The 22,495-nt window shown below is 45.9% G+C and overlaps 1 protein-coding gene across 2 annotated transcripts in view; it reads right to left on the bottom strand.

Moving 5' to 3' along the window:
- Positions 1–319: 319 nt before the first annotated feature.
- Positions 320–22,495, bottom strand: part of agla (amylo-alpha-1, 6-glucosidase, 4-alpha-glucanotransferase a) — a 48,471-nt gene continuing 26,295 nt past the window's right edge. For both annotated transcript variants that reach the window (XM_034703021.1, XM_034703022.1), the window contains exons 9-35: positions 21,675–21,777; positions 20,249–20,346; positions 19,507–19,646; positions 19,239–19,426; positions 14,900–15,023; positions 13,509–13,672; positions 13,229–13,330; positions 11,651–11,806; positions 11,372–11,522; positions 11,152–11,276; positions 10,939–11,051; positions 10,714–10,848; positions 8,546–8,676; positions 8,118–8,254; positions 7,885–8,018; positions 7,613–7,788; positions 7,381–7,483; positions 7,166–7,289; positions 5,838–5,939; positions 4,245–4,356; positions 4,024–4,159; positions 3,774–3,886; positions 3,468–3,679; positions 3,280–3,377; positions 3,111–3,198; positions 1,990–2,123; positions 320–1,839 (exon numbers count right to left, since the gene is read on the bottom strand). In XM_034703021.1, coding sequence (XP_034558912.1) covers positions 1,722–1,839; positions 1,990–2,123; positions 3,111–3,198; positions 3,280–3,377; positions 3,468–3,679; positions 3,774–3,886; positions 4,024–4,159; positions 4,245–4,356; positions 5,838–5,939; positions 7,166–7,289; positions 7,381–7,483; positions 7,613–7,788; positions 7,885–8,018; positions 8,118–8,254; positions 8,546–8,676; positions 10,714–10,848; positions 10,939–11,051; positions 11,152–11,276; positions 11,372–11,522; positions 11,651–11,806; positions 13,229–13,330; positions 13,509–13,672; positions 14,900–15,023; positions 19,239–19,426; positions 19,507–19,646; positions 20,249–20,346; positions 21,675–21,777 — 3,517 coding nt within the window. In that variant the 3' untranslated portion in view covers positions 320–1,721. The remainder of the gene's footprint in view (positions 1,840–1,989; positions 2,124–3,110; positions 3,199–3,279; positions 3,378–3,467; positions 3,680–3,773; positions 3,887–4,023; positions 4,160–4,244; positions 4,357–5,837; positions 5,940–7,165; positions 7,290–7,380; positions 7,484–7,612; positions 7,789–7,884; positions 8,019–8,117; positions 8,255–8,545; positions 8,677–10,713; positions 10,849–10,938; positions 11,052–11,151; positions 11,277–11,371; positions 11,523–11,650; positions 11,807–13,228; positions 13,331–13,508; positions 13,673–14,899; positions 15,024–19,238; positions 19,427–19,506; positions 19,647–20,248; positions 20,347–21,674; positions 21,778–22,495) is intronic.

A 22,495-nucleotide genomic window follows, 5' to 3' on the forward strand; every position in this document is an offset into this window, starting at 1 on the left:
TTGATTGACATTTTACTTTTTCTCCCTTTTTCCAGGTGTTTTCCAGTCCTGGAAAACTGGTCAACTGTTTTCCAGGTTTTCCAGTTTTTCCAGGACGCGTGGGAACCCTGTTACCTGCTAACTGTACATTATCCCTCATTCATTAGGACTGTCTTTGGAGACGTGTGTTCACTTTGTACTGGATCCACAGACTGAGTACATGTTTGATTCTCAGGGACGTTCAACAGAGCCACTCTCTGTCCTGCAGACTCACTCTGTCTCCATCCATCAACCCTCCTTTATTCTAAGGAGTGGTGAGACCTCAGAGAATAAACACAGCTCAGTCATGTAACAGTTTATTCAGCGTGGTATCACTACACAAACAGAGTAAACAACAACGTTACAGAAACACTGATGAACAGCATGAACACGTTACAGTTCTTGAACTAAACGGACTGACAGGAGCTGAGGAGATGTTAACAGACAGACACAACCTCAGCTGCACTGGGAGCTGGTGAATGTTCTACAAACACGCCGAGTGCTGTGTTCAGGGGACAGACAGAGTGAACACTTCAGCAGAGACCTCAGGGTGTGATGTGTTCAAGGCAGCAGGATTTTTAAACTCCAGTGGCAGTGGACTTTGAACAGAAGCTTTATTACGGGTCACTTTGAAACATGCCGTCTGTGTGACGTGAGAGGCTGTCAGCAGAGATGTTACACACCACACCTCTGCAAACGGACAAATTCCAGCAGATCCGTGTCTGGTCCATCTCCGATCCAGCTCAGCACCAGATCTGATAGGTTTCTATTCTAGTCAATGTGTTAACTTCCACTGGATCCGCTCCGTTGCGTTCCAGCTGTTTCTCTGATCCAGCAGGTTGGAGCCCTCCGGATCAGATACGCAAGACTTCTTTTTTAGCCGGATACCAGAGCACAACGCATCAATCTCAACAGAGCAGATGGAGCAGGACAGGAAGTCAGGTTTCACCAAAACAAAATGAATTTTCAGAATAAAACATTGCAGTGGATCGGAGACGGACCGGACATGGATGTGGTGAAAGTCCTGTGTTACACACACACACACACACACAGCTGGGTTTAATACACAACTACATGACTCAAATATTAACTTACATCATAAGGCTTGTTGGGAGAAGGACACCGATGTGCTGACAGGTGTGTGAAGGCTTCAGGTGGAGGTTAGATTTATGGGAGAGGCCCAGCTACATAAACACTGGTGCTACCTCCTGATCCGGGTTGTTTGGGGGAAGTGCTCACAGTAACAGCTGATCTGAGGTCAGTATGAACGCACCTGCTCAGGTGGACAAACCGTGGTTCTGGCCCTTGTGTTCGACGGCTGGCTGCAGGGCCCAAGTGATGATTCATGGGACGATAAATACAACATGTTACCATCAAACGTTAATCAGCTGTTTTTGAACTGCAGGCTGTCTTTCTGTGTTTGTGGTTAAATGTTGTTCTTCTTAAAAACAAGTCGACACAGAGTCAGACTTTGATTTCAGTTTGTTTAGGTGGCTAACAAACACGAAGAGAAAGTGTAAAAGGTTGAAGACGTGAAGTCTGATGATCTAAAAACGTGAGACAGACTTGATGAGATCAACACTGACTCCAGATCAGCTCAAGAGAGGATGCTCGTGTGATTTAGAGGAGGTTTACTGAGGGGTCAAGTTAAAACTTCAGCTTCAGGAGGGAGGACAGCATCATACGGAGGGGGGTGAGGGGGTTCAGAGGTCATGGAGGACCTCCAGCACGGTGGCCAGGGACCAGGCCTGGGTCTCACAGCTGAAGGGACAGAACTCTCCGTTCTCATTGGTCAGCTCAGGGAGACCTTTCCATGGAGACCTGTGGATATGTATAGTGTTAACACTGAGTTCATGATTCAGTCTCACAGACACACTCCTGAATCTTCTTATTGTGCAGGTTGAGGCTTTTCTGAAAATGCAGGTTTATGATTGGCCGACAGAAAGGCTGATGATCACGTGACCTTCTTACCTCTCCAGGTGGGTGTAATGTCGCGACAGGACGTTTTTCACCAGCGTCACCGTCCTGCCGTACTTATCCTCTCCCAGCTTCTTTGCAAAGTAGAGTTTAGCACGAAGGAAATAACCTACGGGCCAGAGCCACTCCTACACACACACACACACACACACACACACACACACACACACACACACACACACACACACACACACACACACACACACACACACATTAGAACAAACACTAACACAATCCACATTTTAAAGGTCTGCAAACCTACACTGCCCGTCCCAAAAAATAGTCAACCCCTGGATTGCTCCTCGTACCTAAGGTCTAAAAGTAGTATGGGAGGTAGAACCTTCAGTTATCCAGCCCCTCTCCTTTGGAATCATCTACCAGTCAGGGTCTGGGAGGCAGACACCCTCTCTACTTTAAGAGTAGGCTTCAAACTTTCCTTTTTGATAAAGCTTATAGTTAGAGCTGGATCAGGCTTGGACCAGCCCTTAGTTATGCTGCTATAGGCTTAGACTGATACAATGGGATCCTATCTCCCCCCCTCCCCCCCGCCCCCCTCATCACTTACTTTAACTCTCCCTGTCCCATTAAAGTTACTAACCATAGACCTTTCTGTAGTCCCTGAGCTCCCTTGTCTCGTAGGTTCCTCTGAGCTGCCGTAGACGTCCTCCTGCTGTGGACGTTCCAGACTCCAGCTGATACTGACGTGCTGGACTCCAGCGGCAACAGCTTCTACTACTCCCTCTCTCTCTTATTCTCCTCTATCCCTCTTTCCAGACCCAACTGGGTCGAGGCAGATGTCTGTCTAACATGAGTCTGGTTCTGCTCGAGGTTTCTGCCTGTTAAAGGAAGTTTGTCCTCTTCTGTAACTAGCTAAATACTGTGAGGTGCAATGCTCATGGTGGATTAAGGTGGGGTCAGACTGAGTCTTATCCTGTCTTGGTGTTGGGTCTCTGTTCATAATTTGACATAGAGTGGTCTAGACCTGCTCTGTTTGTAAAAGAGTCTTGAGATAACGTTTGTTGTGATTTAGTGCTATACAAATAAAGATTGATTGATTAATTGATTGATTGATGGATTGATGGATTGATTGATAGTCCACATGGAGTCAGACTCACTGGTCCCTGGTGGTAGTTGAAGCCTTTGGCCAGGTTGTAGTTCTCGTTGTCCAGAGCATTGTCATAGACGCCACAGTACATCATGTCGCTGTGAGGACACAAACACTCGGTCAGTATGAAGCAGTGTGAACATTATAAACACAGAGACCATACACAGTGATGGTCTTACTCTGGGTCCAGGGTCTTCATCCCCAGGGGTCCCAGCAGCTTCTGCTCAGCCACCTCCAGAGCTCTCCACGCTCTGTCCACGGTGAACAGCTCCGGAGCCTGAGGACAGAGCCGACCAATCACAGCTCAGAGACGGCACGCAGGTAAATAACCGTTAACCAATCAGATAACAGCAGGCTGCTGGCTTACCACCACCATGGCGATGGTGAAGTTAGGTCTGAGCTGGTAGTCGCACCAGGGGCTGGAGGCTCCATGGCTGTCCTTGTAGATACCTCTCTTATGGACCAGGTCAGGGCGCTTCTCTTTTGGGTCATGAGGGTCCAGAGAGACCCAGAATCCGGCTTCAAAGGACTGCTGGATCTGCTGGTTCCACTGGGAGTACGCGACAAACACCTCCTTACCTGAAAACAAATAAAACAGGTTTAATCCAGAACTGGAGGAAGTGTGTGTGTGTGTGTGTGTGTGTGTGTGTGTGTGTGTGTGTGTGTGTAGTACCGTCTCTGTGCACTTTAGCTCCATCATAGGGGAACAGTCCTTTAGCTCGGAGCTCCACCACCCAGCGAACAGTGGACTTACTGAGACCCACGATCTCCACCGCTGCTCCGTCTCTGCACACAGACACACTCAGACATCACTCATTCATATTCATGTCTTTTCCTCTGTGTGTGTGTGTGTGTGTGTATGTGTGTGTGTGTGTGTGTGTGTGTGTGTGTGTGTGTGTGTGTGTGTGTGTGTGTGTGTGTACCTTGGAGTAGCAGGCATGCCTTTGTTCCTGGCCGCCTCACTCTCTCCCATCTTATCCATCCAGGTCCCGCAGTTGAAGCGGTTTCCTCCGCTCACAAATCCTGTTGCTGGTTCCACTTTGGCCGACAGGTTGAACCCTGATGAGAGGAGAGGAGAGGTCAGACCCCCCCGTCAGAGTCCTTTATTTACCTGAGATACAACAAGACCCTTATAGGACCACACCTTCATCCCTCATGTTCTTATCTATCTTGGGTCCAGCGTCTTTCTCTCTGAAGGAAATCCCCTCGAGGTGGCGCTGCAGGGCCTCCTGGATCACATCATACAGAGGCTGCTCCTGAACACACGCGCACACACACACGCACACACACACACACACACACACAGGGAAAAACAGCTTCAGCTTCAATAGTTCACCCGCTTCCAGCTGCAGGCTCCGGAGCTGTCATTGGTTAATCAGCAGCGCCTGTCATCCAAAGGCTCAGTGGCACGCCCTTATCATCAGCCTATCAACTTTCTGCTGTCTTTTTAAATGTGTCTCTCTCTCCTGCTAGTTCCTTCTTGCATTGATGGTGCGCACCCCTTCACCTCCCCATCTCCACCTGGTCTCCGCAAAGTCTTCAATTCTTAGAATTCAACCACCACCACCAGAGTCTGGACTCGAGAGGGATTTCTTCTGCTGTCAAATTCACACATCCTACGTCCACAAAATGATCCCCATAGAGTCCTTACGCCAAAGATTCCTGTCAAGTTTCACTATTCATTAAGTTGTAATCAATAACATTTAATCTTCAAACTGTGTCTCTCCTGATTGAATTATTCTTATCTTACAGCAGTCATCTGAACTTTGTTGAAGTGCCATCAGCTCTCTACCGGTAAACTTTCTATTAGTTTTGCCTCTGTTCCGTGTCATGTGTTGTGTATTACTTTGTTAACTGTCCTTTTGCTTATTTGTTAGTCACAAAAAACACTAATAAAAAAGAAAAAAATGATATCTCAAAAACTCATACAGACATTAAGAACTCAACGTAAGATTTCTTAAAGCTCCTGTGAGGAGATTTTAGCTATTGAAGAAAAAGACTGAACTGAAAACAGATGTCCCTTTATGTACCACACAAACAAACAACACTATCAGAAAGAGACTTTCTTTTCTAAGTTGTTATTTTGTATGTATATCACTCCCATCACAGGGTAGGTGCCAGACCTGTTGGTAGAACGCTCACTGCTGGAACAGGCTGTTTAAGATGTTTCCCCCATCAAAGAATAATCGTAACTTTCATTGTGGACTTTTAAAACAAAGGAGGATGTGATTTTTTGTAAGACAACACTACTCAACACTGCTATACAGGACAGTAATGGAAAATAGATATATGGTCCATATATGTCCAAAAATAAACAACTTGAGAGTTCCTTACAGGAGCTTTAAATAAATGTACCTTTAGAGAGAGAAAAAAAACTCACTGATGTCTTCTATTCACTCACTGAATTCACACGAAGCTGGAAGTCATTGACTGTTCATCACAGTGACTGTGTTTAGCTAACAGTTGAAATGTTCATGTTTGACTCCTTTTCATAGTTTGGCAAACTATTGTACTTTGCAGTAATTCTGTTGCCAGGATGCGCGTGCAGCTGGAACTGTTCACAAACAGTAAAGGGGTCTATACTCTGTGGAGTCCCTCAAGGCTCAATTCTCAGGCCCTTGTTATCTTTGACTAATATCAACGAGCTTCACAATATCTCTGATAAACCGTCCAAGATAATATTTTGTGTGTGTGTGTGTGTGTAGGTGTGTGTGTGTGTGTGTGTGTGTGTACATACCACCTCTCCAGGTTTGCGGGGCTCACAGTCATCAGTCGGGTACATCCGTGTGACGGGGCAGCGAAGGATTTCTACACCATGAGGAACGAGGGCAGTGTAGTCCTGAACAGAAGAGACACACTTTTTGATTCAACACTAAAATAAGTTTGAAACGACTTCACAGAGGAGTTGTGACACAGGTCACACAATCCAGTCAGGGTTAGAGAGAGCGGGGAGAGGTGGAGAAAGTTCAGTTCACGGGTTGTTTTTCTGCCAGCAGCCCTCTGTCAGCTCCCTCTCTACCTCCACCTCCATCACATGACCAACAGTTAAGAGTAGGCTTCAAACTTTCCTTTTTGATAAAGCTTATAGTTAGAGCTGGATCAGGCTTGGACCAGCTCTTAGTTATGCTGCTATAGGCTTAGACTGCCGGGGGAACTGACACACTGACAAATAGGTGTTTTTATTTATTTAATTTGAATCCTAAAAGTTTCTTTCTGCTCGCTCCCTCCAGGACATAAGACCTACAAAGCTCTTAGTGATCAGACACCTTCATATCTTAAAGAGCTCATAGTGCCCTATTACCCCTCTAGAACACTACGCTCCCAACATGCAGTCCTGCTGGTCCTACCTAAAGTCTCTAAAAGTAGTATGGGAGGTAGAACCTTCAGTTATCAGGCCCCTCTCTTCTGGAATCATCTACCAGTCAGGGCCAGGGAGGCAGACACCCTCTCTGCTTTTAGAAGGTGGCTTCAAACTTTCCTTTTTGATAAAGCTTATAGTTAGAGCTGGATCAGGCTTGGACCAGCTCTTAGTTATGCTGCTATAGGCTTAGACTGCCGGGGGAACTGGCGCAATGACACACTGGGATCCTATCCCACCCCCTTCCCCCCAACCCCCTCATCACTTACTTTAACTCTCCCTGTCCCATTAAAGTTACTAATCATAGACCTTTCTGGAGTCCCTGAGCTCCCTTGTCTCGTAGGTTCCTTTGAGCTCCCGTAGACGTCCTCCTGCTGTGGACGCTCCAGACTCCAGCTGATACGGACGTGCTGGACTCCAGCGGCAACAGCTACTACTACTCGTCTCATCACTATCACCGCTCCCTCTCTCTCTTATTCTCCTCTATCCCTCTTTCCAGACCCAACTCGGTCGAGGCAGATGTCTGTCTAACATGAGTCTGGTTCTGCTCGAGGTTTCTGCCTGTTAAAGGAAGTTTGTCCTCTCCGCTGTAACTAGCTAAATACTGTGAGGTGCAATTGTAAAAGAGTCTTGAGATAACGTTTGTTGTGATTTGATGCTATACAAATAAAGATTGATTGATTAAACAGAGACTAGGTCCCGTGTACCTGGATGCACTGCAGCCACCACCACACGGCATCACGACAGTTGTACCGGGCACAGCGTCCCTCGCCCAGCAGGTTGGGGATCAGACCGTGACGCAGCGTCCCCGCAAAGGCCAGGATGATGTTACTGTGGAGACCATCAGACAGATGGAGGTTAGTGGTTGGATTTTCTGCAGACTCAAGCTGTTAACACCAAACTGTCCAAAGTGAAGTCGTACCGGGCCTCGGTGTGTCTCCCTGTGAGCAGCATGAGTCCTCTGAGAGCGATGAAGGTGTCTCTGCCCCAACAACGGAAGATCCCAGAGGAGAAATGAGGAAGGCCTGGAGAACATCAACAGAAGAACTTCACCTTTATCTCACACTCCTGGAGGTTTAAACTGTAGAGTTAGTGTTCCCTCTGTTAGCATGGAGGAGGCGGGGTTTATTCATGTGTGTGTGCTGACAGTTCACCTGCAGCCAGCGAGACGCAGCACTGCTCCTTCTGTCCTGTGATTGGACTGACGCGGTACGGCACGTCATCCAGTTTGGTAGAGAGGGGGGGCAGGGCGGGGAAACGTCCGACGCCACACATCTGAACCGACCCCAGAGCCAAGTGACGCACGAAGGTGGAGCCGTTCTGGACAAAGCTGATTGGAGGAGACAGGAAGAATGCTTTTTTTTAGTCATCTCAAGAAGTCACAGTTTGAAAAGTCCTCAGTGACACCCATCAAACCTGTCTGTACCTGGACATGAGTTTGTTGGTGGCGTCCAGGGCCGTGGTGTAGGTGGACACCAGGATGGCGTCAAAGTAGCAGGGGACGAGGTAGCGAGGGAAGTGCTTCAAGTAGGTAAACATGGCCGCCAACCACTGACCCACCTGCACACACACATTACACAGAGCGTTACATTTATCCTAACACTCATAAAACCTAATCTATTATCCGTCTCATTCATTATCAGAGAGATGAGGTCTGACCTGAGCCAGTGGGCCCTCTTTTTGGATCAGCCTGTTGGACACGTAGTCTATCAGCCAGTCTCCTTGTCTCAGGTTAGCACACACGGGATGGCCCAGGTCGTGGTTGGGGCGGATATCAGCTAACACAGACATCAGACCTGCACACACACACATGGGTCATTTAGAACATGAACACATCTGATTGGATAATAAATATAGTTTTCATTCAAATTGAAGCTCTGCAGTTTGTCAGAGATAAGCTGTGCTTCTCTGGCCTCTGCTCTGAAGTCCAACCCCTCCCATCTGAGGAGTTGTATGCATGTGTGTGTTTGTGTGTCTCTTGGGATTTCACTGATCTTTACACACACAGAGCTTTGTTATTTTCGGTCCTGGGCACATGTATGTGACACTCAGCCCTCTTCCTGAACCTGATAACTTCATGTAGTTACCTTGCAGTCCAGCATATTTGAAGCTCTCCCAGCCCGGGATGCTGTAACATCCTCCTCCATCTTCTTGTTCTTCAGCGTCACAGCGGAACAGCAGCACGTTCAGGTCGGCTAACGTTAGCTTCGACATCAGCCTGAGAATCACACACAGATGTAACATGAACATTAAAAGCAGTGTGAAGTTAACGTGCAACATCAGCCACTTTTCCTCCTGCTTGGTCCAAACTCAGCAGCTTCTTGTTTCCTACGGATCTACACATCAGAAACTAAATGGCCACGAGATAACCATTGTTGGTCATCTGCATGCAGAGACTGTTCAGTGTTGTTTTGGCTGCTTTCTAAGTGTGATAAACATGTGCAATTGTAAACACTAATATGTCCTGCAGAAGACTGACGCTTGTTAAGAAAGGTGTCGCTCTGCAGTTTCTCTTCCTGTTGTCTCTCCATGCAGGAGTCGCTCACAGGGCCTGACCCGCTGTGATGTGTTCAGGGTCAGGGGAGGAAGTAGAAACTTGCAGACCCAAATAAAACAAAGAGGGATTGTATGATATATAATTTCATACCTGTTTGATATTTTTAACAATGTGCAGCTCTAACTCAGAATATGTATGAAATATATTTAATAATCTGGTTAGGCGTTTTTCAACCAGAGGGACTTTACCTCTGAACTGAGTGCATTTCGACGGTGGACCCAGGGTCTAAATTAAGTTCAGGGGTAGATAATTTGTGTACATTAGTAGTCTCTACCATCAGTGAGTGAATGGGTATGAATGGGTGAATGTGACGAGTAGTGTAAAAGCGCTTTGAGTGGTCTGAAAGACTAGAAAAAGCACTATATAAGTACAAGTCCATTTACCATTTAGATAATCTCCCCCATAAAAAGCCCCTGCTTGGGGGGGTAGTACTTTTCAAAGGTCCCGGGACTTTTGGGGGGCGGGGCCTGCAATGCTGAACGTGTCTGATTGGTAGATTAACTTCAGTGTTTTTATTCCTCCCTCCATCTACAATAACATCACACACATCTGTGATTCACTTGATTTCTCTTTCTTTCATTAGTTTTTATTTGTTCTATCTTTTTTGTATGTGTGTGTACTTTTCAAAAGAAGAAGCTGTGATTCTCTTGATTTAGCAGCTTGTAACAGTAGTCTTCTCTCAGCCCACCGTGAATGCGTCTCTCCCGGTGTTCCGGTTTTAAAAGTGACCCTGTAAACTGGAGACCTTCAGCTGAACGTGTCAGTGTTTGTGGAGTTTACACAGCTGTTGAAACACAGAGGGAGTTCCTGGGAATGCAAACTAGTTTAGTTTTTATTAAGATTTTAAAATATCCTCATCAGATATTTAATGATGGTCTAAAGACGTTTATGAGGGATGCATCCGGCTGAAAGTCTCCAGTTAACAGGGTCGCTGTTTAAACCAAAACACCGGTCGATCTCTGCCACGGCTTTTTGAGTTCAAAAGGATTTTAAAGCTGTGTTGAAACGTCTTTGCTACTCGCGCTTATCTCCTCTCACGTGTTGATTCAGTGAATCCATCTGTGATGAAATATAGCACCATCTAAAACAGAGCCAGCTGAGTCTCTTCATGCTAACAGGCTAACTGTTGTGTTGCTCATAATGATACCTGCCTGTCCGTCTGCTTCTATGGTGTCATCTGTGATGAATGGCATTCCTCTTTGTGTTACTGCCCTCTACTGGTCTGGTGTTGTAGTGCATTTACTTTTTTTTCTCCATACGTCACTGGCCTGATTTACTCAATCTACCCGGACTTCAGCCCGCGGTCGAAACGCAGACAACAATGGGGGCACAGGAACCTTTTAGTTCAGGGGAAAGTAGTTCTGGGGGCTAAAAGACCCCGGAACTCTTGGTCCAAATGCACCTTTTTACCGCCTTAACATTCTCAGAAGTATCAAAAGTGTAAAACCACACGTGAGTAACGGATTGAAGACCATCACTTTTAACACTCCAATAAAAGGTCATCTGTCTCCTTCTACCTGGTGGATGACCTGTGCAGTGGACTATCTGTATGTATTCATTTCACTTCAGGAAGAAAGAAATGATCCATCTGATGAAGTCTCAGAAACTGCAGTTATAAATGTGACAGGTTTGGTGTTAAAGGGTTAATCATTACAGGATCCCAGAGTGTAGATGCACCAGGATTCAGCATGGACTCACTGTGAGAGGGGTTTCTGCAGAGCCTCAGGGGGATTGTCCTCTGCCACGCTGCCTCTCTTGTATTTGGGGCTGAACTGGGACAGGTAGTACCTCAGGATCCCCACCAGCTTCTGCGCCTTGGGGTCCAAACTCACCCTGTGAGGGGGTGAGAAACTGGGTGAGTAACAGGTTTTCCATGGATAGGATGAGGTGTGTTTCCATGTGTGGTGTGTGAGTGAGTCTCACCTGAAGGCGACCACGCTGCCAGGTGTCAGCTTCTGGAAGGTGATCTCCTGCACAAACTCTGATTGACCTTTGGCCTTATCTCCAGCCTTCTTCACGACTGCACTCTGCTCCAACTACAAACACAGTACAGATGTTAAATCACACCCTGTGTGTGTCCTCAATAAGTCACATGATGATGAAGGTGAAGATGAGGACGCTCGTAGCAGTGGTTACCGGTATATGCTCCCTGATCTCCACAGTGTACTCCGTCATGCCGTTGATGTATTTATCATCCTTCTTATAACTCCCAGCATTCCTTTCTACAGTCCTCGCCTCCAGCACCACTTCCTCTATCTTTCCTAAAAGACATATATTTACAGATTTAAAGGATGACTCTGCAGGGGGTCAGAACATGAAGACCACAGAGAAGATACAAACACAGTTCAACACACACCTGGTATGAACATGGGTGGGACGGTGGGGCTGTACTCGTGGGATTTGGGGTTCCAGAAAGCGGTCCTGCACACCGCCACCACAGACTGGTGCGTGCTGGGACAGTGACGAGTGATGGCAACGATATCTGCATCCACCTGGTCCACAAAGACCTGCAGAGGAAGAGCAACATGTTTTACACCTGGATCACATATCACTGAGGAGAATACTGCAGGAAGTCAACCAAGATAAAGACACACACGCACACACCCACACACACACACAGAGTCCATGTTGTCACCTGCATGAATCCCTGAGCAGCAAGCTCCTGGTGCAGCTTGTTCAGAGCCTGTTTCCCTGCGATGATGCCGCTCTGCAGCCCGACCTCTGAGGTGGAGGTGGGGGGCGCTGAGGGGTTCCACTTAGGATAAAAACGCTCCTCCTTCACCACAGAGATCTACACACACACACACACACACACACACGCACACGCACACACACACACACACACACACACACACACACACACACACACACACACACACACACATTAAGGGAAACATTAGACACATGTAATAGGTTTGTAATCATTTGCAGTGACTAACACTGAGCGCCTACAGTAGATATCAAAAGTCTCCACCCCCCTGTTAAAATGTCAGGTTTTGTGATGTAAAAACTTGAGACCAAGATAAATCATGTCAGAACTTTTTCCACCTTTAATGTGACCTATAACATGAACAATTCAACTGAAAACAAAATTTAAATCTTTTAGGGGAAAGAATAAAAACTAAATAACTAAAATAATGTGGATTCATAAGTGTACACACCCTTTAACTAATAACTGTTTGAAGCACCTTTTGATTTTATTACAGCACTCTGTTTTTATTGTAGCAGTCTATTATCATGGCACATCTTGACGTGGTGATATTTGCCCATTCTTCTTTACAAAAAAGCTCCAAATCCATCAGATAGTGAGGACATCTCCTGTGCACAGCCCTCTTCAGACCACCCCACAGATATTCAACTGGATTCAGGTCTGGACTCTGGCTGGGCCATTCCAAAACTTGAATCTTCTTCTGGTGAAGCCATGCTTTTGTTGATTTTGATGTATGCTTTGGTTTGTTGTCATGTTGAAAGTTGAAGTTCATCTTCATCTTTCTAATGGAGGTCTGGAGGTTTTGTGTTAAACTGACTGGTGTTTGGAACTGTTCATACTTCCCTCCACCTTGACTAAGGCCCTGGTTCCTGCTGAAGAAAAACAGGCCCAAAGCATGATGCTGCCCCCACCATGCTTCTCTGTGGGTCTGGTGTTCTTTCTTTACACCAAGCTGTCAGTCATATAAGCCACGCCCCTTATTGTGCAAATGAATGTCAAACCCTTCATTCTGCTCAAACTGATGCGTTATAAAAACAGCTGGAAACAACATTAATTGTTTATTTCTGCTTTACAAATAGACACGTTAATATGGACTCAGGTAGTGTTTCCTTGGATTTTGGAGTCAGCCTCAAGTGGACACATGAAGAACAGCAGTTTTTAGCACTACTTGCTTCATGTTTTAAAACCTGAGGATGCTGTGATGGAAATACAATCCAAGCAGTAGTAGTAGTAGTAGTTTTATCTCATATGAAAAAGCCTTTCACTCTGCTCTTACATGCGAGGAAACCTCACAGTCTTTAATGTTCAGAGTTCAAATAAGAGTGTAAATAAATATATTGCCTGTGTTGCATTCAGGGAGGTCAGGATCAAAATGTTCTGTATCATGATAAAGAAAACAAAACACCAGCTGACCTTTATATTTCTCTGCTCAGTTCATAACACAACCACAGAACATATTTATAGCAATGACTAAGTTTAGATAAGTCTGTGTGTGTGTATCACCTGGTGTGGCACTAGTTCATCGTATCCTCTGGTGGAGCCGGTGGCGCAGCAGGCCAGGGAGACGATGGCAGAGCTGGGGAGGGAGTCCAGGGCCGAGCGCAGCTGAGTGACACACATAGAGGAGACACACACACACCTCAGTTACAGAGACCGAACACACACCTGACACCTGGACAGGTAACCTGCCCCGTGCTGACACTGCAACACTGTCTGCATCACTTCTTCACTGTCCCCTCAGAGAGACACAGCTGATCTCCACACGCCTGCGACCTGGACTCACCTGTATGGGACACTCGTTGTCATGGGTCACATCCAAGAACATGGCGTGGGCGATGGATGGCATCAGTGGGCGGAGACTGGGCTGAACGAACGCTCCGACCGGCTCTCCTCCATACCGATACACCAGTCGTCCTTCCTCGTGGCTGTCCCCGGCTGACATGGCCTCTGTGGACAGGTTCAGTCATTAAAAACAGACTCTGCTGCTGCTGCTGCACCGTGGAGGGGAGAGCACACTCATGCTACCTGTGCAGGTGAGAACTGATGGACACTCATTTAGTAAAAACACTGAGCTGACAGGTATGACAGTCCAAGGTGTGACCTTGAGGTACGGTGCATAACTGTGAAGCTCTTTGACTTTAGAACACACAGACGGACGACAAACATCCAGAACACGTGTGAGTGAAGCAGACTGTAACAGGGACAGGGTGACGACTAACACACCTCTCCGGCTGCAGTCCAACAGCACAGAGATGGGATGACCTCTGTGTTTACATGCTGTGTGAATAACCTGAAGAATTCAAAAGACCCTCCCGTCAGATATGTGATGCCATGGAAGCTTTACAGACCGTCTGGTTGGACGGACTATTTCTTGGAAATCCTCTTTAGATCAGTGTTTGTGTTCTGCTCACCCTGACAGAGAATCCTCTTTAGTGTTTGTGTCCTGCTCACCCTGACAGAGAATCCTCTTTAGATCAGTGTTTGTGTCCTGCTCACCCTGACAGAGAATCCTCTTTAGATCAGTGTTTGTGTTCTGCTCACCCTGACAGAGAATCCTCTTTAGATCAGTGTTTGTGTCCTGCTCACCCTGACAGAGAATCCTCTTTAGATCAGTGTTTGTGTTCTGCTCACCCTGACAGAGAGTCCTCTTTAGATCAGTGTTTGTGTTCTGCTCACCCTGACAGAGAGTCCTCTTTAGATCAGTGTTTGTGTTCTGCTCACCCTGACAGAGAATCCTCTTTAGATCAGTGTTTGTGTTCTGCTCACCCTGACAGAGAATCCTCTTTAGATCAGTGTTTGTGTTCTGCTCACCCTGACAGAGAATCCTCTTTAGATCAGTGTTTGTGTCCTGCTCACCCTGACAGAGAATCCTCTTTAGATCAGTGTTTGTGTTCTGCTCACCCTGACAGAGAATCCTCTTTAGATCAGTGTTTGTGTTCTGCTCACCCTGACAGAGAATCCTCTTTAGATCAGTGTTTGTGTTCTGCTCACCCTGACAGAGAATCCTCTTTAGATCAGTGTTTGTGTTCTGCTCACCCTGACAGAGAATCCTCTTTTAGCCTCTCTGTTGAATCCACTGACGACTTAGAGCTTGTGAACAGGACAAAGTCAGTGGAGAGACCTCTCAGACCGACAGACTGTGGGAGTGTGTGGTGTGTTTGTTAGTCACTGTACCTCTGATGAGAGATGAGATGCCGAGCTTGGTAACGAAGACGTTATCCAGCTCCTCGCTGCCAGTGAAGAGCTCAGCCACCACATACAGGTTAGGACACACTGCTCTGGCCACGTCCAGCATGAACTGGGCAGCCACAGCAAGGCGGCACATGGACACGGGTCAGGACGATAGATGAGAGAGAGGGAGGGAGGGAGGGAGAGAGAGATAGAGAGAGGAGGGAGTGATGAAGGTGAGATCAGTCAAGACAGAAAGAGGAGGAGGAGGAGCAGCCAGTTAGTGATAACAGGCCTCAGAGTGACCACAGCATGCAGTCACACAGGCCACGAGAGCAGGGAGACAGACAGGGAGAGAGACAGAGAGAGAGGGAGGGAGGGAGGGAGAGAGAGAGAGAGAAAGAGAGGGGGATGCAGGATGATGCAGAGAGAACAAAAAGGGACAAAAACAAAGAGTCAGTTCATGCCTGAGAGCGGTACCTCGGATCAGGCTGCTTATTCCCAGCCGGTTCACAAACACATTGTCAAGCAGCTCGCTGCCTGTGAACAGCTCAGCGATCACATACAGGTTGGGTCTGACCCGCCTGGCTGCGTCTAACATGAACTGGACCACACACACACATATACACACGGGGAGAGAACAAGAGTCACATTCACAGTGAATCATAGAGTTCATACGTTTGACTCCTGCTTGTATGTTTGTGGTGATGAAACCTCTGACACGTCTGAGACTACAGGCTGAGGACTACAGGAGCAGACTAGTCTCTGTCTCTCCACTCGTATTTGCAGGCAGGTAACTGGAGATGCACTACCTTCACATTTGTAGTGAAGGTATCCTCTGAATTGGTCGGTCTAAGCTGCAGGATTTACGGACTCAGCCTCTGCTTTGCAGTAACACAACTGCCTTGCATTGGTGCAGCGCTCAAACTTTCAGCCCCACTACATCCCCCACTTCACCCGCTCCACCCGTTACCATTTATTTAAAGTTCCTGCAAATTGTTGTTAACCGTCTCACCACTACCATCTCTCTCTCTCTCTTCATCTTCCTCTATCCCTCTCTACAACACAGTCTCAGCAGATGTGTGTCTAACATGAGTCTGGTCCTGCTGGAGGTTTCTGCCTGTTAAAGGAAGTGTGTCTAACATGAGTCTGGTCCTGCTGGAGGTTTCTGCCTGTTAAAGTATTTTTACCTAACATGAATCTGGTCCTGCTGGAGGTTTCTGCCTGTTAAAGGAAGTGTGTCTAACATGAGTCTGGTCCTGCTGGAGGTTTCTGCCTGTTAAAGGAAGTGTGTCTAACATGAGTCTGGTCCTGCTGGAGGTTTCTGCCTGTTAAAGGAAGTGTGTCTAACATGAGTCTGGTACTGCTGGAGGTTTCTGCCTGTTAAAGTATTTTTACCTAACATGAGTCTGGTCCTGCTGGAGGTTTCTGCCTGTTAAAGGAAGTGTGTCTAACATGAGTCTGGTACTGCTGGAGGTTTCTGCCTGTTAAAGGAAGTGTGTCTAACATGAGTCTGGTCCTGCTGGAGGTTTCTGCCTCTTAAAGGAAGTATGTCTAACATGAGTCTGGTCCTGCTGGAGGTTTCTGCCTGTTAAAGGAAGTGTGTCTAACATGAGTCTGGTACTGCTGGAGGTTTCTGCCTGTTAAAGGAAGTGTGTCTAACATGAGTCTGGTCCTGCTGGAGGTTTCTGCCTGTTAAAGGAAGTGTGTCTAACATGAGTCTGGTCCTGCTGGAGGTTTCTGCCTGTTAAAGGAAGTGTATCTAAAATGAGTCTGGTCCTGCTGGAGGTTTCTGCCTGTTAAAGGAAGTGTGTCTAACATGAGTCTGGTCCTGCTGGAGGTTTCTACCTGTTAAAGGAAGTGTGTCTAACATGAGTCTGGTCCTGCTGGAGGTTTCTATCTGTTAAAGGAAGTGTGTCTAACATGAGTCTGGTCCTGCTGGAGGTTTCTGACTGTTAAAGGAAGTGTGTCTAACATGAGTCTGGTCCTGCTGGAGGTTTCTGCCTGTTAAAGGAAGTGTGTCTAACATGAGTCTGGTCCTGCTGGAGGTTTCTGCCTGTTAAAGGAAGTGTGTCTAACATGAGTCTGGTCCTGCTGGAGGTTTCTACCTGTTAAAGGAAGTGTGTCTAACATGAGTCTGGTCCTGCTGGAGGTTTCTACCTGTTAAAGGAAGTGTGTCTAACATGAGTCTGGTCCTGCTGGAGGTTTCTGCCTGTTAAAGGAAGTGTGTCTAACATGAGTCTGGTCCTGCTGGAGGTTTCTGCCTGTTAAAGGAAGTGTGTCTAACATGAGTCTGGTCCTGCTGGAGGTTTCTGCCTGTTAAAGGAAGTGTGTCTAACATGAGTCTGGTACTGCTGGAGGTTTCTGCCTGTTAAAGGAAGTGTGTCTAACATGAGTCTGGTACTGCTGGAGGTTTCTGCCTGTTAAAGGAAGTTTGTCTAACATGAGTCTGGTCCTGCTGGAGGTTTCTGGCTGTTAAAGGAAGTGTGTCTAACTTGAGTCTGGTCCTGCTGGAGGTTTCTTCCTGTTAAAGGAAGTTTGTCCTTGCCACTGTAACTTGCTAAATGCTGCAAAGTGCTCTGCTCATGGTGGATTAAGATGAGATCAGACTGAGTCCTGTCTGTAAGATGGGACTGGATCTTATCCGGTCTTGATTTTGGGTCTTTGTTAATAATAGAACATAAGATATAATCTCCTCACTCTTAATGTCTGCAGGTAAAGTTAATCTGCGAGGAGTGATGAGGTTCAGACGTCAAAGACAATGTTCTGCTTCTGAAGTAGAGTTTGGTTTAAATAAAGATCCACATTTTTTGACATGGTCACTGAAATGATTTCAGCTTTCCCTCCATGCAGAATTGATTTGGCCTCAGGGTAAGTTAACCCCACCGTTTAATTTACTGTCAGAGAGACAGTTACCAAAAATCAGCTGAGAAAAGAAAGGAGGAAAGAAAAAGAGAGTGAAAAGAGAGGAGTGAGGGAATAAATGTAAAACTTCACACAGTGCAGCCCAGACTTCAACCAATCCTAAACGTTCAACGTTAGCTTGGATTAAAACACACGTCCTCTGACTGGAGGTGACACTGGAGCAGGCGGCAGAGGGGGAGAGGGAGGTGTACAGATGAGCATGGGGCGGGAGGAACTGCAGCCACCAGCCCCGGTCAGGGAGACATAGTTCCCATCACAGAGCCTGAGCAGCAGGGATTAGAGACTGATATTAGACTCGGTGATCATGGGGAGTCTCTGGACACGGCACATGTAACACAACCAGTATCTGTGCTTTATTAACATTATTAATGTAACGTAAGAGAACGTCTCTTGTGTCTGTATCAGTGAGGACACACAAACAGGATTCTCTTAAAGCTCCAGATACAGCTCCTCCTTTCTTCACAGTCCTTGACAGAAGTTATCCTTTTCTCCACACAAAATTCTACTACTAACATACTCAGCCATCTTGGGACCCTTTCACTGAACATCACACCTACTGCAAGAAACGTAGGTGTGCTTTGTTTTGATGCCCAGGTTAGAAAGGTTGTGCAGACGTGTTTTTTCATCTCAAACTAACTTCCAGAATCAAATCATTTTTATCATTTAACGACTTGCATAGGGTTCATGCCTTTATCTTGTCAAGATTGGATTTTTGCAATGCCCTTTATTCTGGTTTATCTCATACTTCTGTTCACCGCCTTCAATTAACTCAAAGTGCAGCCGCCCGATTAATCATCACGAAAATCAGATCACATAACTCAAATCCTGGCTTCCTGTTAAATTCATCATTGATTTCAAAATGTTATTACTAACTTACAAAGCTCTACACAATCAGGCTCCCCAGTACATCACAGACCTTCTCACCCTGTACAAGCCTGCCCGCCCTCTCAGATCAGCCCACATGGGCTTGTTGGTTGTTCCCAGAGCTGTTTGAAGTCTAAGGGTTTTTGGGCTTTTTCAATCCGGGCTCTAAACTGTGGAACGACCTAACAGATGAAATAAGGCGTGCTACTTCTGTATGTCATTTTAAATCACTTCTTAAAACTTTATTTTCTAAAAAGGCCTTCACAACTATGTAAACATTTTATTCTGCTCTTGATGTCTTTTTATGCATTCTAGTACTTTTGAGTTCCTTTATTTATTTATTTTTATTATTATTATTATTTTATATATAAATAAACATATATATTTTTTTTTCTTTCTTTGTTTATTTTTTTGTATTTTTCTGTGAATCACTTTGTATCTTTGTTCAGAAAAGTGCTATAGAAATAAAGATTATTATTCTAAAGATTGTTATTGATTTCATGTGTCAGGATCTAAAACCTGGACTGTCTGATAACAGGATCATGAGCAACGTTACCTCGGCCACATGTATGGGCGTAGAGTGACAGTTGTCAAGTCTGACTCCGTGGAAGTACTTGGCAGTGATCTCGGTGTATTTCTGCATGTGGGCCCACAGGTAAGGACAGTCTTCAGGACCCCGACCGTACCGCAGTTTAACACTGTCCCCCCAGCAGACCAGCTCCCGACGCAGGTACACGTTGGAGCCTGAGGGGGGCAGAGTCACAGAGATCACATGATGTTCCTTACTTCCTCCTTCAGGGTCAGGAGTTTCACACACCACGTACCTGGCTCAGCAAAGTTACGCAGCGGATCATCGCCCATCACCCAGCCGTTGTGAGCCAGGAAGTGACACATCTTGCCTGGCTGGTCCAGCAGCTGCATCTCCTGCTCCAGAGCCATGTCCTGATACGGGTAGGTGAAATACCTGAGAGAGGAAGATAGAAGAACCCAGGTCAGATGGACTGGAGTTACAGGTATCACACTTAAACTGAAGGGGAGGACGAACTCAGACCGCTCACATCCTCCAGAGAATAAATCTTCTGTGTGTGCTGTCCTCCACCACCAAACCACAATCTCTCCATCACAGCCAGAAGCCATGAAATCAGCCTCAAACACGTCTGCTTCAATGACTGAGTCTCAATGAATAATGCTGCCTCTCCTCCAGCATCCTCTGGAGAAGAAACTTTTCTTTTATGCCGGCTCTGTTTGTCGTTCGTTCCGTATTCAATCTGTTTCTTTAAACAAACACAGCTGTTGAATCTCTCTCTTCTAGACCTTCTCGACAGCTCAGCTCAGTCACAAGCTGCAGAGCTCTGTGGGCGTTTCTGTGCTTAAATATCATCAGAGCAGTTTGCTTTGTGAATCAGAGACAGAGCAGAAAGTGGGGGGAAATGATGCACAATTCTTGGTTCTTAATAGCAGCTACAATCCATGTTTCGTACATTTCCTCTCAGCCTTTAGAAATATACAAAATACGTAAAGAAAAAAGAAGTACATGTTGGAGAATATTGAAGTTTAATGAGTCACCTGGTAACCAGAGGGTTTTTCCTGGAAACAGGACCGAGTTTGGGGCCGTGGTCTGCCAGGCGCTCATACACCACGTTTCCCACAATGCAGTTGGCAGCCTTGAGGAGAAGAGAGGGGGAACACAATGAGCCCTGACCGAGTGTGTACTTACAGAAACACAGTCTTTGAGGAGCAGTTTCTAGAAGAGTGTCCCAATGTTCAATCAATCAATCAAGCTTTATTTACAAAGCACCTTTCATACAATCAAATGCAACCCTAAGAGCTTTACAGAGACTGAAAACAAGAAAGAAGTAGAAATACAATAATGGCAAGAAATTAAAAACAAAAGAAAAATGGATTTTAAAATAGAGACTAATGCACGCCAACAAAAATAAAATATGTGTAATTATCTTATCTTATCTATCATTAAAATCAGTTAAAGCATCCAATTAATATTAAGAATATAAATAGTTAAAATAAATACATTCAAAAAGGATAAGTGTTGAAAATAAAATCAAGGCTAAAAATATCAATAAAACTTAGTAGATACATTAAAATGAATAAATAAATTAAAATAAAATCAACAGTGAAAATTAATGAAATATTAAAACATCATTTAAATCCATACAACAGTACAAAGTAAGTAATAAAATTGTAAAACCCTACATAAAGGCCAGACTGAATAAATATGTTTTTAGTTTTGTTTAAAAGTCTGAAAATCTCTATCAGCTCCTCTCAGATCCTCCTGCAGGATGTTCCATAGTTTAAGAGCGTTCTGGCTGAAAGCAGCGTCACTGAAGGTTTCTGTTCTCCTCTGAGGAACAGCTCAAAGAGAGGAGCCGGAGGATCTGAGAGGCCCTCCTGGTTCAGACACTAAAAGCATCTTTGAGATGTAGTCTGGTGTGAGGCCATGCAGCGCCTTAAGAACTAGTAGAAGAATTTTTAAATCAACATGTAAAGAAACAGGCAGTGAGTAAAGATTTTAGAACAGGCGTAATGTGTGCTCTCCTTCTGGTCTTCATTAAAACTCTTGCTGCAGCATGTTGTATTAATTGCAGTTTGTTTGTTGTGTTCTTTGTAAACCAGAAAGGAGCAGTGTAGTGTCTAGCCTGCTGGTTATTAAAGCGTGCATTAGTATCTCTGTGTATGTAATGTTCTTTAAATGATTAAAAGCTGTTTTTGTGATTAAAGGAACATGTGGTTCAAATCAGAGTCAAATAAAACATTGACATTTCAAATGTTGTATAAGACAGAAACTCAGTGTCTGTGCTTTAAAGGACAGGAGGCACTCCGACATGTCAGACATCAGCACCTCCGCTGAGAGCAGAGCCAGCAGCAGGTGTCAGGTTCCCCTCCATGTGCTCCCACACAGATCTGACATGTCTACTTATCCACATGGAGTGCAGGAGGGGCGTTCAGCAGTAACTCTAGTCACCGCGGGGCTCACCTTCTCCTGATGCTGCTTCATCATGTGATGCTGCTCCTCATTCATCTGGTTCAGCCTCTCTCTCAGCCAATCACAGCACTCCTCCATGTGCTCCTTGGACGAGCTGCAGAGGGAGAGAGAAAGAGAGAGAGGTAACATGAAACACAATACCAAGAGTCCACATACAGTACATGCAGTACGTACAGCATACTGTATATAACTACACTGAAATAGTGAGCCAGGTCAGGAGCACTAACAGGAGGCGTGAAAGAACCTGTTCACACTCTGTGGAGGGACGTTACAGAGAACTGTGTTCATATTCACTGACTGACATCCTGCTGTCCTCTTTTAAAGTGCTCATGTCAGAACTAGGGTGAGGTTCAGCACCTCCAAGCCTTAGGCCATGGTGCTCAGTCGGAAAAGGGTGGCTTGCCATCTCAGAGGAGAGTGACAGACAGATCGGGGCAGCGTCTGCAGTGATGCTGATGCTGTACCGGTCTGTTGTGGTGACGAGGGAGCTGAGCCAGAAGGCAAAGCTCTCAATTTACCGGTCATCTATGTTCCGACCCTCACCTATGGTCACGAGCTGTGGGTAGTGACCCAAAGAACAAGATCGCGAATACAATGAGCTTTCTCCACAGGCTGTCTGGGCTCAGCCTTAGAGAGAGGGTCAGGAGATCAGACATCCGGGAGAGGCTCAAAGTAGAGCCGCTGCTCCTCCGGATCCAGAGGAGCCAGATGAGGTGGTTCAGGCATCTGGTCAGGATGCCTCCCGGACGTCTCCCTGGGGAGGTGTTTCATGCATGTAAAATCAAATCAAATCAAGCTTTATTGTCATTTTG

The sequence above is a fragment of the Notolabrus celidotus genome, chromosome 15 (assembly GCF_009762535.1).
Source record: "Notolabrus celidotus isolate fNotCel1 chromosome 15, fNotCel1.pri, whole genome shotgun sequence".
Classification (NCBI taxonomy): Eukaryota; Metazoa; Chordata; class Actinopteri; order Labriformes; family Labridae; genus Notolabrus; species Notolabrus celidotus.